Source organism: Bos mutus, chromosome 8, assembly GCF_027580195.1.
Source record: "Bos mutus isolate GX-2022 chromosome 8, NWIPB_WYAK_1.1, whole genome shotgun sequence".
NCBI classification, from domain to species: domain Eukaryota; kingdom Metazoa; phylum Chordata; class Mammalia; order Artiodactyla; family Bovidae; genus Bos; species Bos mutus.
The window spans coordinates 28707645-28732659 of NC_091624.1; the positions used below are offsets into that span (position 1 = coordinate 28707645).

At 36.4% G+C, this 25015-nt stretch overlaps 2 protein-coding genes across 3 annotated transcripts in view; one reads left to right on the plus strand and one right to left on the minus strand.

Moving 5' to 3' along the window:
• Positions 1-25015, minus strand: part of CENPP (centromere protein P) — a 237069-nt gene that overhangs the window by 120915 nt on the left and 91139 nt on the right. The gene's annotated exons all lie outside the window — the stretch shown is intronic.
• On the plus strand, positions 12908-24887 carry OMD (osteomodulin). The gene is made up of 3 exons (XM_005901832.2): positions 12908-13183; positions 18445-19398; positions 20407-24887. Exons 2-3 carry the CDS (start codon positions 18459-18461, stop codon positions 20733-20735), a joined length of 1269 nt encoding a protein of 422 aa, XP_005901894.1. The 5' UTR covers positions 12908-13183; positions 18445-18458; the 3' UTR covers positions 20736-24887.

Consider the following 25015-nt stretch of genomic DNA (forward strand, 5'->3'; position numbering starts at 1 on the left):
GCCTGCATGCAACGAAGACCCAACAGAGCCAAGAAATAAATAAAGCTTTTAAAAAGGATATATAACAATGACAATCATCTTAAAATTAAAATGTTCTAAAGTTCTAATAGTTTTAACAAATAAAATTAATTTTCTACAATATATCATAAAAATAAGATGTGACATCATGCCACTTATGAGAACATAAGTAGAAATTCACTGAAATTGTAATAATCCAGCTTTGGGAATTAATAATTAAATGTATAAGTTAGTGCTAAGGTTAGAATCATCTAAACAAATAAATTAGTCTATGATCTGAACATGTTTGTTCAGTCACTCAGTTGTGTCTGATTCTTTGGGACCCCATAGACTGTAGTTCACCAGGCTCCTCTGTCCATGCTATTATTCTGGCAAGAATACCGGATCAGGTTGTCATTTCCTCCTCCAGGGGATCTTCCCAACACAGGGATCAAACCCATGTCTCCTGCGGCTTCTGCATTGGCAGGAGGACTCTTTACCACTTAGCCACCTGGGAAGCCCTATGATCTGAATAGAAAAGCTTAAAAGAAAGAAGCTTTTCTTTTTAAAAAGGAAACACAGCAAAATTTTCTAACTACTGGAAATGATTCCTGAAACCACTAAAATTAATTTCCTGTAGTTAATGTCTGTGTTTTTCATCCCACAGGTGTTAATCATTTTTGGTTGTAAGTTTGCAAAAAGCAAATCAGTAATAAAAGCATAACCACCCAAAACTGTATTAAGTTTTCTTAATCATATTTTATGGTAAATACAAAATATCACCCACTAAAAATCTGTTAAAGTTTGGAAGCAAATGAATTACTGCAACTTACTGAGTTTACTAAGGGCTTCCAGGCAGAAAAAAAATCTCAGAGGCTATCTACCTTTATTTCCTTCCAAATACTACAGTAAAAAATATCACAGAATTCACAAAACAAATGTAATACTTTTAGAAAATCACCTGAAGTTGCTAAAAGCTTTTTTTTTTAGTCAATTTTGTTTCTCCTTAAACTACAGCATTATTTTTCTTTCCTTTCTAATTCCATTTTTTGGTACAAGAATTGTCTTATCTTGGCAGTGTGTAAAGAACATTTTCAGATATTCTTCCAAATGCCTTACTTGCATTTATTCATTTAATCCTCACAACAGCCCTATGAGGCAGGTACCTTTACCTATCTAGGATTTGATCCCAGCAGTCTAGCTCAAAGCTTCTAACCATGATAACACACTAATGTTTTAGTTAGTGAGATCAAGCGTATAAAATAGTGGACAGTGCTTCCTCCTGGAGATTCTACGCTTATTGGCTCCCACACACCACGCCTTTCAGGTTGCTCTTTAATGGCTAGTGTTCCTCCTCAATACTATTTTGGCCTCTTCACTTTGCTCCTGATAAACTGATGCATTTCTAAACATTAGCCATAATGTTTCAGGTGAGGCCTCTGAAATCCACCTCTCAAAAGAGGATTTTGCTGGGGAGTAACAAACTCTCAAAATCCAAACAGTTGGAGATATAAAATTCAATAAAAATCAACATCAAAAACAATTTCTTTCAAACCTACACAGACTCTCCTGAGCTCTTCTTTCCCCCAATCTTTCTAGTTTTAAACTTCAGCAAGTGCCATTCCTGCTCTACCTCCCATGTTACTTGCATCCATTCCTTCCTTTTTATTCTCATTCACCATACCACAAATCATTTTATTTTCTATTTGGAGTATCAAAATAAGTTCCTGGCCTCATTTTGCCAATTCAACTCTATCATGACTAACCAAACAGATTTACGTGCTATCTGGATTATGTCAGTCCTTTATCAAAAGACTATAACAGTTCCCATTGATTATAAAATTACAAAAAATGCTTAATTCACCTTTCAAGATTATCTATGATTTTTGAGGTTTTTATTTCCTGTTTACATCTTTTTATACTCCAGTTGAAAACTATTTGCTGTTTCTCAAATATGCTCTGTATTTTCTGGCTTCTGGGACTTTATTAATACCACATGATGTGCATCTGTCAAAATCTTTTCCAACTTCAACTGTCTGTGTCAAAGTTCACCCTTCTCAGTTCATCTTCCTGATTCTCCCACAAACAGATGTGATTTCTCACATCCCATCTCCAGAACCTTCCCAGTATTTTAATATGCTTATCTTTTGCACTTATCATAATCTTAACTTATTGTGGCTATTTAAATATGGGCTTTTTCCCTTCATATTCTCTACAGAATTGAAAATATCTTGATTGTAAGCACTGTATTCTTTTTTAAGATTTTTTTTTATATGGACCATTTTTAAAGTCTTTATTGAATTTGTTACAATACTGCTTCTGTTTAATGTCCTGGCTTTTTGGCCAAGAGACACATGGGATCTTAGTTCCCCAACCAGGGATCGAACCAGCAACTCCTGAGTTGGAAGGCAAACTCTTAACCATTGGACTGTCAAGGAAGGCCCAGTCTTATGTTTTAGTTAGGTTTGCATCCCTTTTCTCTCTCCCACCAAAGGGTAGCACACTTCGTTACCTCAAAACATACTTCTGGAATCAACAAAGGGTGTGTATTGAACGGAAATAAAAAGCCTTTATCCTCACTCTAACAAAGCAATGTGTTTTTATCCTACATGTCTTTCTTTTCATCCTAAATGCACCCCCTCTCACCTGAGCTCTCTCACAGACGTATACTTACCTGATGCAGATGTACTGTGTGTCCCACACTACTCTAAAATAGGGGCAGATGGCATTTTCTCCCAATGCATTCAGTGTTATCAAAAGGATTCATCATAGTGTCTATCACAGGCTCTGGAGAACTCTAAATGAAACAGATCCTCCCACCCAGTTAGCTCTGAACAGTGCTGTAACAAGGTAAGCAGTAACATCTCTCCCTTGGTAAAATAATAATATGATAATAAAGACAACTGGTTGAAAATGAGCCCTTTCATAGTCAGGGGAATCCCACCCCTCTAAGTCATCACAGAGCACCAGGCTGAGCTCCCTGTGTTATGCAGCAACTTCCCACTAGCTGTGTATTTTACATATGGTAATGCATATATTTCAATGCTACTCTCTCAGTTCGTCCCACCCTCTCCTTCCCTTGCTCTGTCCACAAGTCTGTTCTCTACACCTGTGTCTTTATTCCTGCCCTGCAAATAGTTTCACAGTATCATTTTCCTAGATTCCATATATATGCATTAATATGTGATATTTGTCTTTCTCTTTCTGACTTACTTCACTCTGTATAACAGGCTTCGGGTTCATTCACCTCAGTTCAACTAACTCAAATTCATCCCTTTTTATGGCTGAGCAATATTCCATTGTATATATATATATGTACCACAACTTCTTTATCCATTCATCTGTTGATGGACATCTAGGTTGCCTTCATTTCCTAGCTATTGTATTAGGTTGGTGCAAAAGTAATAGTGGCATTATATTGTTGAATTTTGCTGCTTTATATTGGAATACATTCTTAAGTAAATGTGGTTATGTTATGCATCATTTTAATGTGCATTTCTTACTTTATTTGCTAATTACTTATTACTTGCTTTATATTTATATTACACATAATATAAATTCAATGTATATGTATTTTAGACTAGGGAAATGATGTCACACAAAAAGCAAATTCAAGTGATTTGCTTATTCCATTCAAAATGGGTCATAAAGCAGCAGAGATAACTTGCAACATCAACACATTTGGCCGAGGAACTGCTAATGAACGTACAGTGCAGTGGGGTTTCAAGAAGTTTTGCAAAGGAGACGAGAGTCTTGAAGGTGAGGAGCATAGTGGCTGGCATCAGAAGCTGACAACGACCAACTGAGAGCAATCACCAAAGCTTATCTTCTTACAACAACATGAGAAGTTGCTGAGGAACTCAATGTCAACCACTCTACAGCCTGCACTTGAAGCAAATTGGAAAGGTGAAAAAACTCAGTAAGTGTTGCCTCATGAACTGACTGAAAAAAAAAAAAAAAGGCTGTTTTGAAGTGTTGGCTTCTCTTATTCTGTGCAACAATGAACCATTTCTCAACTGGATTGTGACATTCGATGAAAAGTGGATTTTATACGACAACCAGTGGTGACCAGTTCAGTGGCAGAACTGAGAAGTTCCAAAGCACTTCTCAAAGTCAAACCAGCGCCAGAAAAAGATCATGGTCAAAGTCTGGTGATCTGCTGTCAGAGTGGTCCATTATAGCTTTCTGAATCCTGGCAAAACCATATATATGAGAAATATGCTCAGCAAATCAATGAGATATACAGAAAACTGCAACGCTTGCAGCCCGCACGGGTCAACAGAATGGGCTCAATTCTCCATGACAACGCTCGACCACACATCACACAATCAATACTTTGGTTGATTGAACTGGGCTAAGGAGTTTTGCCTCGTCCTCCATATTCACCTGACCTCTCGTCAACCGACTACTACTTCTTCAAGCCTCTCAAACATTTTTTGCAGGGAAAATGCTTCCACAACCAGCAGCATATAGAAAATGCTTTCCAAAAGTTCAGCGAATCCTAAAGCATAGATTTTTACACTACATGAAAACTATTTATCATTGGCAAAAATGTGTAGATTGTTCAGTTCAGTCACTCAGTCGTGTCTTAACTCTTTGTGACCCCATGAATCGCAGCACGTCAGGCCTCCCTGTCCATCACCAACTCCTGGAGTTCACTCAGACTCACGTCTATAGAGTCAGTGATGCGATCCAGCCGTCTCATCCTCTGTCGTCCCCTTCTCCTCCTGCCCCAAATCCCTCCCAGCATCAGAGTCTTTTCCAATGAGTCAACTCTTCGCATGAGGTGGCCAAAGTACTGGAGTTTCAGCTTTAGCATCAGTCCTTCCAAAGCAATGCCAGGGCTGATCTCCTTTAGAATGGACTGGTTGCATCTTTTTGCAGTTCAAGGGACTCTCAAGAGTCTTCTCCGACACCACAGTTCAAAAGCATCAATTCTTCGGTGCTCAGCTTTCTTCACAGTCCAACTCTCACATCCATACATGACCACAGGAAAAACCATAGCCTTGACTAGACGGACCTTTGTTGGCAAAGTAATGTCTCTGCTTTTCAATATGCTATCTAGGTTGGTCATAACTTTCCTTCCAAGGAGTAAGCATCTTTTAATTTCATGGCTGCAGTCACCATCTGCAATGATTTTGGAGCCCAAAAAGATAAAGTTTGACACTGTCTCCACTGTTTCCCCATCTATTTCCCATGAAGTGATGGGACCAGATGCCATGATCTTAGTTTTCTGAATGTTGAGCTTTAAGACAACTTTTTCACTCTCCTCTTTCACTTTCATCAAGAGGCCTTTTAGTTCCTCTTCACTTTCTGCCATAAGGGTTAGATTGTAATGGTTCCTATTTTGATTAATAAAGATGTGTCTGAGCCCTATAATGATTTAAAATTAATAATATGAAACAGCAGTTACTTTTTCACCAACCTAATAAATAGTGCTGCAATGAACACTGGGATAAGTGTGACTTTGAATTATGGTTTGGAGATTTTTTTTTTAAATAAGGAAAATTTATAATGGAAGCAAAAGCAGAAAAACACTAAAATGAACTTTCATGTACTTCTGACTCAATTTTTAAAAGGACCAACTTACGTGTGTGTAAGGATGTTCAGTTATGTCTAACTCTTTATGACCCCATGCATGGTAGACCGCCAGGCTCCTCTGTCTGGGGGATTTTCCAGGCAAGAATACTGGAGTGGGCTACCATTTCCTTCTCCAGGGGCTCTTCCTGACCCAGGGATTGAACCCACATCTCCTGCAGCTCCTACACTGGCAGGTGGATTCTTTACAACTGAGCAATCTGGGAATTCTTATAGCCAATTATATTCATTTACACTCTCATCATTATTACTATTTTTAATAATAGCATTATTTGAAGTATAATTCACATATCATACAATTCGCCATTTAAAGCATACAGTTCAAAAAACAGCATATAGCTCAAAGATTTTTAACATATTCAAGGTTAGCAGCCATCACAAAATTAATTACAGAACATTTTTGTCACTTCTGAAGGAAATCCTGTCCTGATTAAAATCACTCTTCATTTACTCCCAGCCTTCAGTTCAGTTCAGTTCAGTCACTCATTTGTGTCCGACTCTTTGCGACCCCATGAATCACAACCTGCCAGACCTCCCTGTCCATCACCAAATCCCAGAGTTCACCCAACTCATGTGCATCGAGTCAGTGATGCCACCCAGCCATCTCATCCTCTGTCATCTTCTCCTCCTCCTGCCCTCAATCCCTCACAGCATCAGAGTCTTTTCCAATGAGTCAACTCTTTGCATGAGGTGGCCAAAGTACTGGAGTTTCAGCTTTAGTATCATTCCTTACAAAGAAACCCCAGGGCTGATCTCCTTCAGAATGGACTGGTTGGATCTCCTTGCAGTCCAAGGGACTCTCAAGAGTCTTCTCCAACACCACAGTTCAAAAGCATCAATTCTTCGATGCTCAGCTTTCTTCACAGTCCAACTCTCACATCCATACATGACCACTGGAAAAACCATAGCCTTGACTAGACGGACCTTTGTTGGCAAAGTAATGTCTCTGGCTTTTCAATATGCTATCTAGGTTGGTCATAACTTTTCTTGAGTAACCCACAAATCCACTGTTTTCATCAATTTGCTTATTCTGGACATTTCATACAGAGAAGGCAATGGCACCCCACTCCAGTACTCTTGCCTGGAAAATCCCATGATTGGAGGAGCCTGGTAGGCTGCGGTCCACGGGGTTGCTAAGAGTCGGACACAACTGAGCGACTTCACTTTCACTTTTCACCTTCATGCATTGGAGAAGGAAATGGCAACCCACTCCAGTGTTCTTGCCTGGAGAATCCCAGGGACAGAGTAGCCTGGTGGGCTGCCGTCTATGGGGCTGCACAGAGTCGGACACGACTGAAGCGACTTAGTAGCAGCAGCAATACTCCATTGTATGAATGGACCACTTTAATTCATCCACACATCAGCTGATGGACATTTGTTTTTACCTTTTGGCTATTATAAATATGCTGCTATAAATACGTGCACACAGTTTTTGTGTGAATATGTATCTTCACTTTTCCTGGGTATACACTTAGGAGTAAAACTGATTGGTTAAGTGGCAACTTTATGTTCAATTATTTGAGGACTGTAGATTGTTTTCCAAAGTGGCTGTGCCATTTTAAATTTTCATCAGCAATATATAGAGATTCTAATTTTTCCACATCATCACCAATACTCACAGTTGTCCATATATTTTACTTCAGCTACTAGAAAACATGAAGTAGTACCTCACTGTGGTTCTGATGTGCATTTTCCTGATGATCAGTGATGTTAAGCATCTTTTCATGTATTTATTGATCATTTGTTATCTTTGGAGAAACATTTATTTAGATCCTCCAGTCATTTTAAAATTGGTCATTATCATTATTATTGACTTGTATGAGTTTATTAACTATTCTAGACACAGGTTCTTAGTCACATATATGATTTGCAAACTTTTTTCCCCACGTGTGGGTGTTGTTTTTTTCCCCCCACTCTTGTGGTATCTTTTGGTACAGAAAAAAAAAAATCTAAATTTTAATGGTACCCAATTCATCTATTTTTCTTCTGTTTCTTATGCTTTCAGGGTCACATCTAAGAAACTGATGCCTACCTAACCCAAGGTCATAATGACTAATTTTTCTTCTGAAATGTAATAGTATTAGCTCTGAAACTTAGATCTTTATTCCATTTTCACTAAATTTTTACATGTGACCCAGTTGTCTTAGCACCATTTGTTCAAAGGAGATCAAGATATAAAAGATTTCTATCACTCCAGAAGGTTCTTCCATGCTCCCTTCTAGTTCATACTCCCACTTCATCCAGCATATATTCATTCATTCACTCACTGAACCAAGCAGACATATCCATCCCAGAACTTTGCCACTGGCAATATAACCATCTCCTAAAAATTTCCTTAATAACTGTTAACCTGAGTAAACATTCCAATCCCAAAGAAAGGCAATACCAAAGAACATTCAAACTACTGCACAACTGCACTCATCTCACATGCTAGTAAAGTAATGCTCAAAATTCTCCAAGCCAGGCTGCAACAGTATGCGAACGGTGAACTTCCAGATGTTCAAGCTGGATTTAGAAAAGGCAGAGGAACCAGAGATCAAATTGCCAGCATCTGCTGGATCATTGAAAAAGCAAGAGAGTTCCAGAAAAACATCTACTTTTGCTTGATTGACCATGCCAAAGTCTTTGACTGTGTGGATCACAACAAACTGAAAAATTCTTCAAGAGATGGGAATACCAGACCACTTGACCTGCCTCCTGAGAAATGTGTATGCAGGTCAAGAAGCAACAGTTAGAACTGGACATGGAACAACAGACTGGTTCCAAATTGGGAAAGGAGTACGTCAAGGCTGTATATTGTCACTGTGCTTATTTAACTTCTGTGCAGAGTACATCACGAGAAATGCCAGGCTGGATGAAGCACAAGCTAGAATCAAGATTGCCGGAAGAAATATCAATAACCTCAGATACGCCACCCTTATGGCAGAAGCGAAGAAGAACTAAAGAGCCCCTTGATGAAAGTGAAAGAGAAAAGTGAAAAAGTTGGCTTAAAACTTAACATTCAGAAAACTAAGATCATGGAATCCAGTCCCATCACTTCATGGTAAAAGATGGGGAAACAATGGAAACAGTGACACTTTATTTTTGGAGTTTCAAAATCACTGCAAATGATGACTGCAGCCATGAAATTAAAAGACACTTGCTCCTTGGAAGAAAAGCTATGACCAACCTACATAGCATATTAAAAAACTGAGACATTACTTTGCCAACAAAGGTCCGTCTAGTCAAGGCTATGGTTTTTTCTGTGGTCATGTATGGATGTGAGAGTTGGACTATAAGGAAAGCTGAGTGCTGAAGAACTGATGCTTTTGAACTGTGGTGTTGGAGAAGACTCTTAAGAGTCCCTTGGACTGCAAGGAGATCAAACTAGTCAATCCTAAAGAAAATCAGTCCTGAATATTTATTGGAAAGACTGATGATGAAGCTGAAACTCCAATACTTTGGCCACCTGATGTGAAGAACCGACTCATCGGAAAAGACCTGATGCTGGGAAAGATTGGAGGTGGGAGGAGAAGGAGAAGATTGGAGGTGGGAGGAGAAGATTGGAGGCGGGAGGAGAAGGGGACAACAAAGGATGAGATGGCTGGATGGCATCACCAACTCGATGGACATGAGTTTGAGTAGGCTCCAAGAACTGGTGATGGACAGGGAAGCCTGGAGTTTTGCAGTCCATAGGGTGGCAAAGAATCAGACATGACTGAGTGACTGAACTGAACTCAGTAAACATAAGTGATAGTAATTCTGCTCCCTGGATCCACATATCCCATCCTCTTTAACAAACAAAACAAAACAAAACAAAACATTCTCATTAATTTGGCAAAGGGAAACATATCTTATCACTTTTTCCTGAATCTGAAAATGCTATTGCTTTGTACTTTATTCCCAGTCAGTGAAAATAAAGACAAAACAAAACATTGAATGGATTATATAAACAACAACTTTATTTTTCTGCTTCTCCTGAATTGGCAAGCTGACTTTTTAAAAATTTATTTTTAATTGAAGGATAATGGCTTTACAACATGACTTTTGTTTCTGCTATACATCAATATGAATTAGCCATAGGTATACACATGTCTCCTCCCTCTTGAACCTCCCTCCCTCCTCCTACCCCTCTAGGTTGTTACAGGAGGCCCAGTTTGAGCTCCCTAAGTCATACAGCAAATGTCCATTGGCTATCTATCTGTTTGGTAGCGCATATGCTTTCATGCCCCTATCTCTATTCGTCTGTACCCTCTCCTTCCTTCCCACCCCCAACCCCACGCCCATAAGTCTGTTCTCTATGTCTGCGTCTCTGCTCCTGACCTGCAAATAGGTTCATTAGTACCATCACAACTACTTTTTAATTGTATATACTATTTTGGAAATTTGTGTGAGGGTGGAGAGTACTGGATGCCTCTGAGTGCTCCTTTGCACTCTCTGCCATTTATGGCTAATAGTATACTGGCCTTTAAAAGTCTCTTCTTTTGGTAAGAATTTGGTTTATTTTAACCCCCAATTTCTAGTTAAACAGTTTAGGCTCTGGATTTCTCATGCTTTGTGGAAATACATATTTTACATTCCCTGGACTGGGGGGAGGGGGGGAGGTTCAGGATGGGGGGACACATGAACACCCATGGTTGATTCATGTCAATGTATGGCAAAACCCACCACAATACTGTAAAGTAATTAGCCTCCAATTAAAATAAAGAAATTAATTTAAAAGAAAAATAAAATTCTTCTCTTTACTTCCTTATATGATGAGGTTTCTATGGTATCTCCCAGTTTTGTTATTGTATGGTTTATTGATTTGAATTGTATTTTTTATCTCACATGGTTTAGTTAGGTGTTAACTGAGAGAAATATAAACCAACAGTCTAGTTGTCTGAATAGTAAAGATTTACAAAATGTCTTCTTGAAATACAAGCTATCCCTTCAAAAATATTAAGAAAAAAGTTACAACATCATTTGCATATGATTCATATGTACCTGAAAAACCCAGGACAATCAACTGAAAAATGACACAGTCGTGCATATAGGTAGCCATAATATATAAAAAAAGAAACCCTAAAAATCAATCAGAAAGACAAATAACATAATAGAAAAATGAGCAAAAAAAAAAAAAAAATTAACAGGCATATCTCAGAAGAGAAAATCCAAATGGCTGAAAAACATTTGAAAAAATGTTCAACCTGTTTAGTAATAAGGGAAATGGAAATTAAAATCAAAAGTAATACCTTCATATACCAAATAAATTGGGGAAACAGTCAGATAATGTCAAGTGTTAGTGAGATCTAAAACAACTGTTGCCTTTCATTCCCACCACCTCAACTTGCCTATCTGTAAGCTCCCTCCAGCAGTTCTGCCAGTTACACCACCATTCCTTACCAGCATACATCACAGTAGTGTCAGAACTATTGACTTATACCTCTGTGCTCATTCATTTTTCCATTGCACTCCACACCACTTGATATATGTTTATTTTCTATCTTCCTCTTCCATGATAAAAAGAGACTATTTTAGCTGCTAGCTCCTCAGCAACTAAAACTGCCTTGAACAAAGTAGGTGTTCAACAAGTATTAGCTGGATGAATAAATGAATTAAAAATGTTTATTATGGTTTATTACCATAATTACTAGGTCTCAGTCAGACCTTTCCTAGCCAGCACTAATTATTTGGCTCTGACATTTTGAATCTACTTCAATCAAATTATAATCGTAGAATGTAATTTAGATTTTCACCAATTCAACTGACTTTTCTCCCTAACTGCTACAATTATAACCATCAACTGAGGGAATTCCCTGGCAGTCCAGTGGTTAGGACTCTGTGCTTTCAGTGCTGAGGGTAAGGGTTCAATCCTTGGTAGAGGAACTACGATCCTGCAAGCTCCACAGCATGGCCAAAATAAATTAACTAATTAAAAAATAAAATAAACTCCAACTGAAACAGTGAACTATCACAATTACTTGCAGCTTCTATTTTCCCTCTAAGGTCTGACTCAAACCAACTCTCCCATCCCCTACCAAACTAAAACTCGATGACATCATCAACCTTTATTTAAATTTCCTAGATACTACTTTTAATTCTGAGTGTTCTAGCTATTTATTGATAAATATTTTCACATTTGTTAAGAACATGAAAATATAATCACTATCACAAGTTCAAATCTCAGAGTTAAATGAAGAATTAAAGAAAAATTAAGCTGCTAATTTTAAATTAATCTTCCAAAAGAACCATCAGGGCATATAGAATAATTTTTGGATAAAGTACATCCTTAGTGTGAAAGCCTGAGGTTTAAGAACAAACACTAATAGGAAACATATGGAAAAGATCAGTAACGGGATGAAATCTTGGCCCAAATATGATTTGCCACGTTTTACAGACCAGTGTCTCAAATAACAGATAAGATTTTTATAATACTGCCAAAACATCTCCTGAAACACCATACACTTTTTAAAAGTCTGAAGTATAACCAAATAAATCTTGCGAGTTATTTGTAAAAACTTAATGGAAAATACTATTTTGAGGAAACAAAAACAAATTTCAATAATTACTTTATCTTATTAGTTTGTACAAGCTTAAAAGAATCTCCCAAAAGAATGAACTCAAAATTCACTGCCAAGAGATACAAGTTAACTCTCTGTTTAAAATATGAAAACATTAGTATAAAAATATAGCATTTAAGTAGTTAATTGTTACTCTTCAGGAGAGACTATTCAGTGAAATTTGTAAATTTCCTAACATCTGCAAAATAAAGGCAAAAATGGTTGGTCAACAGAAGTTCCTAACTCCATCTTATTTAATATAAAATTAATTTTTGTACTAGTAAAAATAGACAAATTAGAGATATACCTTCTGAGTAAATTCCATAACAAAGAGAATAATTCTATTTCAAATATTTTATTAGAAGGTATGCTAGTGGATCTATTTGGGAGGAAAGTGAGAAAGCTGATAGAAAAGGTATAATTCTTTTTATGGAAAAGCAATATATCTAATCTGTGTCACAAATGACAATCTATTTCATTTTTAAAATAAACTAGAAGTGAAATGCTGTATATTTCTAATCCTGATTCCCTGTCTTAATAACGGAAAGCACTGGTGAGAACACAAGGTATCAGATAACCGAAGTCTCAAGACGACTCTGAGTTCCACCTTAAAATGCCAAGACACTGAACTCCATGTTACTGTGAACCTTAATTTGAAGAATTCTTTGGCATGAAAATGAAAATAAAAACAGTAATCAGTACATGCTGTTTCATTTAGTTCTGTTTGCCTTTCATATTAGAGGAAATTCTTGCCATTCCTCAAACCAAAATTAAGGGGGAAAGAAAGAAGTAAGCCACATAAATCTGACCAAGAACACAAGCATTTAAATTAAGAGTCCACAAGTTTCAGATAATGAAAAGAAATACATAATTTTAATTCAACCCAAGTATTTTCCAAGCAGATTATATTTGCTTAAATTGCTATACCAATTCAAGGGACAGCCCTGCCTGAACACAACAGTTACTGTGGATTTTTAAGAGACTCAGTTTAAGAATTCAGGAATTTCTGATTCATTCACAGGATTTGCAAATTCATCAGCCCCTGAAAACTAAAGCAAATTCAACAGGTATGATGATAAAATAATTTTCAATTTTTAAAAAAATATTCCTGCTGTTAAAAATAAAGTATATTTGATTTAACATTAAAATAGATTGTAGCCACCATAAATGCATAATTTTGGTAAGCAATATCTGGTAAAAGTTACATTAAATTTGGATTAGCCAAAATATTCAGGGAAAGAAGTAATGCAGGAAATTTAATTTTCTAACTTAAGGTTTACCCAATAAATAATCTTTGTTTAGAGTTTTATTTTTTACTTTGAATGAAAGATTTTCAGGTTAATACAGTAATTTCTGTTTCTCTTTCTTTTTCTTTCTCAACTTTGACCAAAAAAGTTGCTGACAAAAAATCAGCAAACACCTTTGAGTCATACATCTGAGCAATGCTAGAGATTCTGGTTGTAAAGAAATGGGTATTTGTATAAATTTCACTGGACATTTTCTCAAAATTTCTCTATTAACCAAATATTACAATGTGTTTGCCTCTTCCTCAAAGAGAAAATGTAAGTACTGTAGCTCTAAAGGATCTAGTTTCTTGGGTTTCAGTTAACTAAGATTCAAATGTATTATGGCTAAAAATAATCTTGAGACTTTCATATTTTTAATAGCAAAAGAGTCTTACTTCTTTAGGCCTTGGGTGTGATACTGATGTATACAACTTTAATTTTACAGACTTAAATTTAAAACTGGTTTGGAAAAAATTCTGAATTATATACTAATAGTTGGGTCTCTTATTACACTTTAGCTTCTATGGCATACCAATGAGACAAATATTTAAAATAATTAAATGCTATGAAGCTTTCAAATTACTTTAAACTTTTCAGAACAAAATTTCATGTCAATTTGATTAGTAATTTAAATTAAAACTTTCTTGATGAAAGTAAGAGTGCTTTTTTCCAGGTAGGAGAAATGTTATGATATAGAAACTTTTTTAGCTATAATATGAAAAATACACATTAACAAATAATTTTAAAAGCCTGGTAACATGTTTCACTTTGCTTTAAACTTTCTGTTTCACATTTGTTATTTTTCTACTAAACAAGGTAATAGAGAAGTGAATATAGTATATTGTGACAGAAATATTTTCTTTTCTATTAGAAAAGAAAACAGCCATGCTCTCTGTGACTATGTTCTTTTAGAGAAATCACTGTGGTGAAATAAATTCCTAGAAACAATCAACATTAGTAGTAATAAACATCACCAATGAGATGTAATCTATAATTAATCATTCATCCAGCAAATTTCTGAGCACTTCCACAATGTTCATTGTACTACAGCCTATCAAAAATTAGAAGTTGGGATATGAGATGATTGACAGTGAGTTATAATGTTTCACTATGACTTATCCTATAGGAAACATGACATAAATTGCTGAACATCAAAGGTAGAAGTAATAACAATATGCTTAACAAATGACTGGTAAACAATTAGCTGAATGAAAAATTTGGATGAAAAGAAACAAGATCACTGTAACAAGTAAAATGATCAGGGGTGAAGTTGAGGAGTAAGAGGAATAGAAAATAATGGCTATATCCATGAAGACGGAGTGGATTTCTGAACAGAAAACTGCAGTAAGTCAAAAGGGAGTGGGACAAAGTTGAGCTATAGAGCCAAGGTCTTCCATGAATGAGGGCTCAATGGATGAGCTCAGATTCAGAAGACAAACTATCTTCAGGGAAAGACCTTTCTTCTTAGTTGGCCAAAAAGATCAAAAGCAGATAATACTAAGAATCTCATTTTCAGAAAGGCTCCTATCTTCAGGTCTGGATTCCAAGTCAAAGGTAAAGGCTGAACTAAAAAGTATCATCCAGGTCTCTTTTTACCCCCAAATTTCTCGTAACTATTGAATAGTCACAACTTTAATTCTCAAATATAAGGTTACTAATTGATAATTACTGATATTCTTAACACAAGGGTAAAATTCAGAGCTCTGATGAGTAGTGCTGTTTTTGAAGTTTGACTGTATAACAGTCAACCTCTGAGACCCTATACACGGCCTGATCCTGGATAGTTGTTATGTTTCTGCCTCTGCTTCTACTTTCATCTCAACTTCATGGAGCAGTACTTTATGTTCTATTATCCATTCCTGCTAATCTCCCTAAATCTTGGCCAAATGATGTCTACAAAGATTTCCCTGTCTCATTCTTGCAGGGTTAAGCCACTGGCTCCCACAGCACTGATATCTCTGCTGCAAGCCGTTATTTCCCTTTGTCTGAGAATCGGTTCACTGTGTTGCGACTCTCTTGTCCACTAAATTGAATGCTCTTTATAGAAGGAGCCATGTCTTCATGGTTTTTTCAGTCTGTGTTCCCCACCGATCACAGTGCCTCACCCCTAAAATTCAAGACAATCACTGAATAACCAAATCAAACTAAATAAATCACCAGTAATATTTGTAAGCTGCTTTGTTAATAATGTCAACACAATTACCTAGTACATGGTCACTAATTCTAGCAGGTGAAAAAGCACTCTTAATCATACCCACTGGGAGCTCCCCAGTGTGGATCAGCCAGCACTGAACACTGTCCTTTGGGATGAGACCATACTCTTTCACTTCCCCTCCCAGGACTCTTACTTGATGCATGAACACTGCAGTGTGAAGATCATGGCTCAACTATATTAATGAACTAGGTGTTCATTCCCAATGTGCAAATTCCTGAGATCACAATTTAGGCCTCAAGGTTTTGGGCCAGATTAGCTGTACAATCTTATTTTGCTATTTCAACAGTTAACCGCAACTTCTCAAACATCTCATCCTTTGTTGCTTTACATGTTTTTTGCTCATTTCTTTTATCTGCAAATTTTCTTCTCTACTTCCCTCTGGAGGAACCCTCATATTCCTTCAAAGTCTAATTTAAATGCCATGTCCTACATGGCAGGAATCTAACTGATTATCAAAAGGAAACTACAAATTTCAAAGTCAAAATTGTTTAAAAAGATCAAATTATTACTGTTTTGGCATTTTCTGTAGGAAGGGACAGGATTAAATACAAGACAATATATTAGAGTAAATGATTATCTATTATAGTTTCTGAGTGAAACAGGAAGCAGGGTCATCATCCAAAACCAATGGTGAGGTTTTAGAGGCTTGTGTAGGAGTAAGGGAAAAGGAATGCACTAATGAGAGGTCACACAGGCAGCACTTGAATGGTCATGACTTTAAAGTGAGCCAGTTGGCACTGTCCTATTTTCTCTCATGCTGTCAGCTGCATGAGTCAGGCTATGGGAGGATGGAGAACTGGAGTAACCAGGATTGGACTATGAAGAGTCAAGGGGCCAGCAAATTGAGGGCATGTGCAGTGATGGTCATGATGCACTATGGGATCTAGGTTGGTAGGACCTGAGTATACTGAGAGGTATGAATGAGGAGCAGTGAAAAACAGTTGGATCAAATAATTTTTAGGTCCCACTGAAAGTGAAAATTGTTGCAGTTGGAGTTACTACATGAAGTAAGTTATAAAGACAGGAGATAGCAGTCAGTATGCAAAAGACTTGCAGTACCCTTGACAAGGCCCTTCATGTGGCTGCATAAGGGCATGCTCAGTCACTTCAATTGTGTCTGACTCTTTGTGACTATGGACTGTAGCCCGCCAGGCTCCTCTGTCCACAAGATTCTCCACGCAAGAATACTGGAGTGGGTTGGTATGCCCTTCTTCAGTGGATCTCCCCAGCCCAGGGATCAAGCCTGCGTGTCTTACATCTCCTGCATTGGCAGGCGGGTTCTTCATTACTAGCAGCACCTGGAAGACTAGAGGAATATTTACATTCTGTACTATTCAGATTCTGACAAGAAAAGAAAACAGACTAAGAAACTAAGTTGTTAGGATCTAGGGCAGCCTTTCTCAAGGAGGGTTCTGTCAGAGAAAATGATTTAAGTAACTATTTTTTCATTTATCCAATGATGAAAAATAATACCATTCTAGATGAACAGGAGATAAGCTGTTTCATTACATACAATGATGTAGGATATTAATTCTCTCTATTAGAATATTAATCTTCTCATGAAATCCTGGATGAGAAGGGTAGAGAAAAATGGCCTTAGAATAAAAGGTATGATTTTTTTTAAACTTTTCCTAAATAACATACTTATTCCATCTGGTTCACTTTCTAATTTGCAAAGTACTTTAACATGCATACCTCATATGCATTTATGACGATAACAACTACCAAGTGAGATAAGCAGGCAAGTGATTATAGTTCTTATTTTACTGATGAGGCAAGAGGCAGATGTAAGTGACTCGACTGTCATAAGTGATGGGACTGAAATGAAGGTTTTCAGACTCCTCATCCAGTTCACATTCCCCATCATTCACTACAACTTCAAGTTTCAGCACGGCTGTTGTCATTTGTCTCTCTTTCGCAAGCTGAGCACTCCCTCCTTTACAATCCTACCCCACACATACCCTCCTATTCACTGTATTGCACGTCCGATTCTCCACTAGACCTAAACTCCTAGGAACTAAGGAGAGTGTGTTTTTAATACCTGTGTATCTAGAAATTAACTAAAAAAAAAAAAAAATTAGTGGAAAGAAAAAAGCTAGGAGGGTAATTAGGAAAAATGTATAGAAAAAACAATTAGAAACTAAAACTTTATAGAATGTAAATATTGTGTATATCTAGGATTTGATGCAGTTATTCAAGTAGAGTCAGAGACAAAATAATTGGATTCTGGAAACTACTTCACAGGGAAAATTTGAAGTGACAGTCAGACTTGGACAGAAAACACTAAGAGGAAACATGATACTTATTTTTAATATCTCAAGCTTTCACATAAAATGGAGTGTTCTATGTTTTTCCAAAGAACCGAAAAGAACATCAGCAAACAGGAGTTACAGTGGGCAAATTTTGGTCAGTATTAATAATCTCCTAAGTAACTAAAACATAGGGTCTCTCTTCTCACAGGTAGTGAACATCACTGAAGGGGCCAAATAGTGAGAACATCTAATATCCATATGGAAAAAGCACTCAGCTTTGGGGTAGAAAGATGTCATGCTATCATTGTGAATTCACAGTCTAGTAAGCCAGACAAATCGAGATTCTCTAAAAAGATGATTACTTAGTCTGGTTTAATGCAGCATGAGGCTTTTTAAAAAATATTACCTTAAACATTAATTTTGTTCTGAGCAGCAGCCATTAATTCTGGACATTCTTTTACATATTTCAAATCAGACCTAAATACTGTGCATTTTAGATAATTGTCAATTTATATAAGAGTTATTACATGTTTCACTCACTTTTTCCACTATATATTCCTTTTGCCTTGTAATAGGACAAAAAAGAAACATGGGCTTTTCAAGTTTAGTATGTGTCCTTTTCTTCTTTCTTGGAGTCAAAGTATATTGTCAATATGAAAGTTATCAATGGGATGAAGATTATGACCAAGAACCAGATGATGTCTACCAAACAGAATTCCAATTTCAACAAAATATAAACTATGAAGCTCCGTTTCATCAGCATACTTTAGGTTGTGCCAGTGAATGCTTCTGTCCACCTAACTTTCCATCATCAATGTACTGTGATAATCGCAAATTGAAGACTATTCCAAATATTCCAGCACACATTCAGCAAGTCTATCTTCAGTTCAATGAAATTGAGGCTGTGACTGCAGATTCATTTACCAATGCCACTCATCTTAAAGAAATCAACCTCAGCCACAACAAAATTAAATCTCAAAAGATTGATCATGGTGTGTTTGCTAAATTGCCAAATCTACTACAGCTTCACCTACAGCATAACAATTTAGAAGACTTTCCGTTTCCTCTTCCTAAGTCTTTGGAAAGGATTTTTCTAGGTTACAATGAAATCTCCAGACTGCAGACAAATGCTGTGAATGGGCTTGTAAACTTGACCATGCTTGATCTCTGTTTTAATAAAATTGATGATTCTGTGTTACAAGAAAAGGTACTTGCCAAAATGGAAAAATTAATGCAGCTCAACCTATGTAATAATAGATTAGAATCAATGCCTCCTGGTTTGCCTTCTTCACTTATGTATCTGTCTTTAGAAAATAATTCAATATCTTCTATACCAGAAAATTACTTCAACAAACTTCCGAAACTTCACGCTCTAAGAATATCACACAACAAACTACAAGACATCCCATATAATATTTTTAATCTTTCCAACCTTATAGAGCTCAATGTTGGACACAACAAACTGAAGCAAGCATTCTATATTCCAAGGAATTTAGAACACCTATACCTAGAAAATAATGAAATTGAAAGTATGTAAAATTTCATTTTGTGTATGTCTGTGTTTTACTATTTATTTATAATTTTTATTTTATATTGGAGCATAGTTGAATAACAATGTTGTGTTAGGGTCAGGTGTATAGCAAAGGAATTCAGTTATACATATACAAATATCTATTTTTTTCAATTCTTTTCTCCTTTAGGTTACTACCAAATATTGAGCAATGTTCCCTGTTCTAGACAGTAGGTCCTTGTTGGTTACCTATTTTATTTATCTATTTATTTATGGCTGTACTGGGTCTTTGCTGCTGCAAATGGGAGCTACTCTGGAGTTGCAGCACACAGGCTTTAGAGTGTGGGTTCAGTAGTTGTGGTGCAGGGGCGTAGTTGACCCACTACACGTGGAATCTTCCCAGACCAGGGATCGAACCTGTGTTCCCAGCACTGGCAGGCAGATTCTTAACCACTGGACCACCAGGGAAGTCCATTATTGTCTTTTAAAGATAGAAGAAATCTTATTTTGTTCTTTTAAAGAACAGATCTTTAAAAACCCATGCTTTACATGGTGCTACAAATTACAAATGGTTGCTTTGAAGCTGGCTAGGGAAATGGCAGAAAATAGGCCCCAGAGAAATTTGTACTTCAAGGTTTATAGTCTTTTCTATTAAATGTTATCACTTTGAACTCTGAGAATATGTACTACAAAGTATATGAAAAAAATATGAAATACTATAGAGTACACAAAGAAATATGAGATCTTGAATAGTAGAACTATACGTGATTTTCACTTTTTTTCTCTTGAGATTGTTTCTGCTAAGAATTTATTACTTAAATAATTTATTTAATAATTAAATAGTTACTTAATAGCCAATGAAGCCATCATTTATTTTGATAATATAAAATTCATTTATAGTTTAATTTTATTCATTTTATTATTTGAGTACTATAAAATAATTAAACGTAACAAATATTTTAATAAAATCCATTACAGTATTATGGATATAATACAGAAGGATTAATTTTTAATTTGTATTTTTCAGATGTCAATGTCACAGTGATGTGTCCATCAGTTGATCCACTACATTACCACCATTTAACACACATTCGCATAGATCAAAATAAGCTGAAAGCGCCAATAAGCTCATACATTTTCCTCTGCTTCCCTCATATACACACTATTTATTATGGTGAACAACAAAGCACTAACGGTCAAACGATACAACTGAAGACCCAAGTTTTCAGGAGATTTCAAGATGATGGTGATAGTGAAGATCATGATGATCATCATGAAGGCCCAGAAGAAGAAGGAACAGAAGAAAACATTGATGCTCACTATTATGGAAGTCAAGAATGGCAAGAAACTATATAGGTATACATTTATAACTTCATAAGATCTTATTATTCAATATAAATTTAGCTAAATATGCATAGTTCATAGTAATATAGATAGAATTGAGTACTTAGTATACTAAGATCAGATTGAATTTAGGTTGTTGATAACATCTTCATCATTATATAGGATTATAATTTACTCAAAATGATACAAATCTTGTAGAAATATAAATTAGAATGACAAGTAGGATCAAAAAACTACACTTTGAACATAAAATTATCATGTTGAGAAAAAAAACAAGTATGCTTATCTGTATTAACAGTAATTTTTCTAAAAATGATGAAAGAAGTAGCATTAGAAGCTAACAACTGTAAACCACGCACTTGAAATCACTATGAGTATACTGTTTAAATGCCAAGAGGTCATATTAATGTAACAGGCAGCAACTCATTTAAGGAATAGACTATTTTCTTTGGTCTAATCTCCAGAAAAGCTTTCATACTTTTATTTGGCTATCATCACCATGACAGCCACCCACCCTGGTCCTACCACTTAGAGCACAGAATGAGTTTTGATTTTCAAAAGAGGTTATCCTAACTAAGGATCCAAGGCACAAATTTATGAAATCAACCAGTCTTACTTTTTTGTTGTTTTGTTTTAAATTTATTTATTTTTTTTAATTGAAGGATAATTGCTTTACAGAATTTTGCAGTTTTCTGTCAAACCTCAACATGAATCAGCCATAGGTATACATATATCCTCTCTCTCCTGAACCCCCTTCCCATCTCCCCCGCCACCCTAACCCCTCCAGGCTGACACAGAGCCCCTGTTTGAGTTTCCTGAATCACACAGCAAATTCCCGTCGGCCATCTATTTTACACATGGTAGTGTAAGTTTCCATGTTACTCTTTCCATACATCTCACTCTCTCCTCCCCTCTCCCCATGTCCATAAATCTATTCTCTATGTCTGTTTCTCCATTGCTGACCTGTGAATAAATTCTTCAGTACCATTTTTCTAGATTCCATATATATGCATTAGAATACAATATTTATCTTTCTCTTTCTGACTTACTTCACTCTGTATAATAGATTCTAGTTTCATTTGCCTGATTAGAACTGACTCAAAGGTGTTCCTTTTTATGGCTGAGTAACATTCCATTGTGTATATGTACCATAACTTCTTTATCCATTCATCTGTCAATGGATATCTAGATTGCTTCTATGTTCTAGCTATTGTAAACAGTGCTGCAGTGAAAAATGGGATACATGTGCCTTTGAAATCAACTCGTCTTACTTTTCTCTCAGAGCACCAAAGCAACAAAAACTTAAACCTTGTATTTGGATGACTGCATGTGTGCATGCTAAGATGCTTCAGCCATGTCTGATTCTTTGCAACCTTATGGATTGTAGCCGGCCAGGCTCCTCTGTCCACGGAGATTCTCCAGGCGAGAATACTGGAGTGGGTTGCCATGCTCTCTTCTATGGGATCTTCCTGACCTAGGGATAGAACCTGCATCTCTTATGTCTCTCACATTGGCAAATGGGTTCTTTACCACTGGCACCACCTGGGATGCCCATTTGGATGCCAGAAAAACAGCAAAATTTGTATTTTAGCAAATTTCAGCTATTATACAACACAATCTTTTCTATGTTCCATTTTAATTGGGATAAACATTTTTTAAATAAATTCACTAGAGAAAGGTTTTAGTTACATAAAAATTTGCTAATAAATAATTGCTCTATTCATAAGATTAAGTTAATGTTAGCACAAGAAAGTATATCAGCATTATTAACACTTCTATTTTCCTAGCACAATATATTAGAAACATATATGTATATCAGCCAATGTTTATGTACATAGTGCTAAAGTTGAACAGAGTTCCTTTGAAATTTGAATAACAGGTTTTGATATCTTCTTTAAAACCTTAATAATCACATATCATTTTGAAGCATTTTAATATGCCTATAATGAAGTATAACTTCTATGATGAACTTTCTTGATTTACCAGGTTCGTATTTTATAGAATTCCTCAGGTAAGGAATAAACACAAATCTGGGACTGCCTATATAGGAAACTCCTAAAAAAAATTTTTTTTAAACAGTATTCAAAAAGACCAGACAATTAGAACAATATTTTAGAAGCAGTTTTCTAGCGATGAGTCTAACTTTCTGGAGATGACAGTTTAAAATGAAGCCTCTCATGCTCATTTATATCTTTGAGCAGGTTATTAACATTTAGCAGAAACAGACTACCCGTGTGTCCTAGGGGCTAGCTCAACAATCCAGAATGAATATGAACAATACTCCATTCATTCACTTAATAAACATTCATCAAGGCATGTAGGGCTTAGCAATGAGAGGTCAAACAGAATAGATATGTGCATCTGTGACACTGTAAGACAACAGCTGTGATGGTAAAGAGTAAATGTTAGTGATGTGGGTAAAGCACATTTTCAAAAGAGGTAAAAAACTTTAAGGACCATCTCCTCCTTTACTGACATTTTAAAAAACAGGGTTACAAATGTAAACATTTATTATGATCTAACATATGGAAAACACTGTGGATGTTTTATGAGATGAGAAAGAGAAGACTATTTAAAATGTAATGAGCGCTGTCAGGAAAATACAAATTATAAAAAACTACAACCAGATAGTTTACATTTACTGGATGGCTGAAATCAAAAAGGCAGACAAACAATAAGCATTAGTGAGGAGACGCAGAAAGTGGAATCCACTCGTGACGAAGTCAAACTGTACAGCTGCTTTGGAAAGCAGTCTGGCAGTCCTTCATTTAGTCACCTATGAACCAACAATTCCATTCCTAGATATAAATCTAAGAAAACTGAACACATGTGGTCACACAAAAATATGTACACGAATGTTCATAGCAGCATTATCCATTTATAGCCAAAAAGTAGAAACCACCCAAATGTCCTTCAGCTGATGAAAGGATAAACAAAATGTGGTATATCCACACAATGGAATATTATTCAGTCAAAAGAAGGAAGGATGTTGATACATGTTATAATATAGATGAACCATGAAAACATTATGCTAGTTAGTGAAAAGTCAGTCACAGAAGAACACGTATTGTATGATTCCATTTATATGAAATGTCTAAAACAGGCAAAACTATAGACACAGAAAGATTATTGGCTGCCTGGGGTTGGGGAGCAGGAGAAACAGGGGAACTAGGCAGTGAGGAGGAGAAGGGGACGACAGAGGATGAGATGGCTGGATGGCATCACCGGCTCGATGGACATGAGTTTGGGTGAACTCTGGGAGTTGGTGATGGATAGGGAGGCCTGGCATGCTGCAATTTATGGGGTCACAAAGAGTCGGACACTACTGAGCGACTGAACTGAACTGAACTGAGGCAGTGACTGATAATGGATAGAGAATTTCTTTTTGGGTGATGAAAATATTCTAAAATTGACTGTAGTGATAACTGTACAAGTTTGAAAACACTAAAAGTTACTGAATTGCACCCTTTAAAAAAGTGAGTTGTATGAGATGTGAATTATTTTAATAAAGCTGTTATTTAAAAATGTAACAAAGAAAATAAGATGTAATAATTCATTCTAACAAAAGGAAGAAAGAAAGAAAGAAAATGTGGAAGTAACTGAAAAATGATATGAACACAGATATATTAACTTTGCTTCTGGCCAGGATGTGGTGAAGCAACTGAAGGCTTCAAGGAAGAGGTGGCACTTTGATGTGTGAATAGTAACTGACTGGCAGGAGTGAAGAAAATAAGGTCCCAAGGTGAGATTAACATAAAGATGAGGTAATTAGTTATTTCGCTTCTTGTACAGTTAAAACATCCCAAATTTTGAGAATTCTGGAGCATTTATTTTTATCTCCTCCTAAAGTGACAAAAGAAAATACATTTAAGAACAGGCTTAGCAAAGAAAAAAACTGATGGAAACATGGAATTTGAAATCAGATATACCTTGGTAGAAGCCTGACTTCACTCTTGTAACTAAGCAAGATGACTCTGAGTGAGTTACTTCTTGAAGTCTCTCTTTCTGCATTTCTGTAAGGAAGGTGGTTCTCACAGGGCTGTTATTGAAGTTGCTCATTCATGCCCGACTCTTTGTGACCCCATGGATAGTAGCTTGCACCAAGCTCCTCCGTCCATGGGATTTTCAAGGCAAGAGTACTGGAGTGGGTTGCCATTTCCTTCTCCAGGGAATCTTCCCAACCCAGGGATTGAACCCAGGTCTCTCACATTGTAGACAGATGCTTTACCGTCTGAGCCACCAGGGAAGTCCAATACATACCACAGCATTTAACAAAGCACATGCCAGTTACA

What these genes read in the sequence shown, in the direction of transcription:
- OMD (XM_005901832.2), top strand. Translation starts at nt 18,459, where the DNA reads ATGGGCTTTTCAAGTTTAGTATGTGTCCTTTTCTTCTTTCTTGGAGTC. An exon ending in AGAAAATAATGAAATTGAAA is followed by an intron (nt 19,399 to 20,406) that starts GTATGTAAAATT and finishes TGTATTTTTCAG; the next exon opens with ATGTCAATGTCACAGTGATG.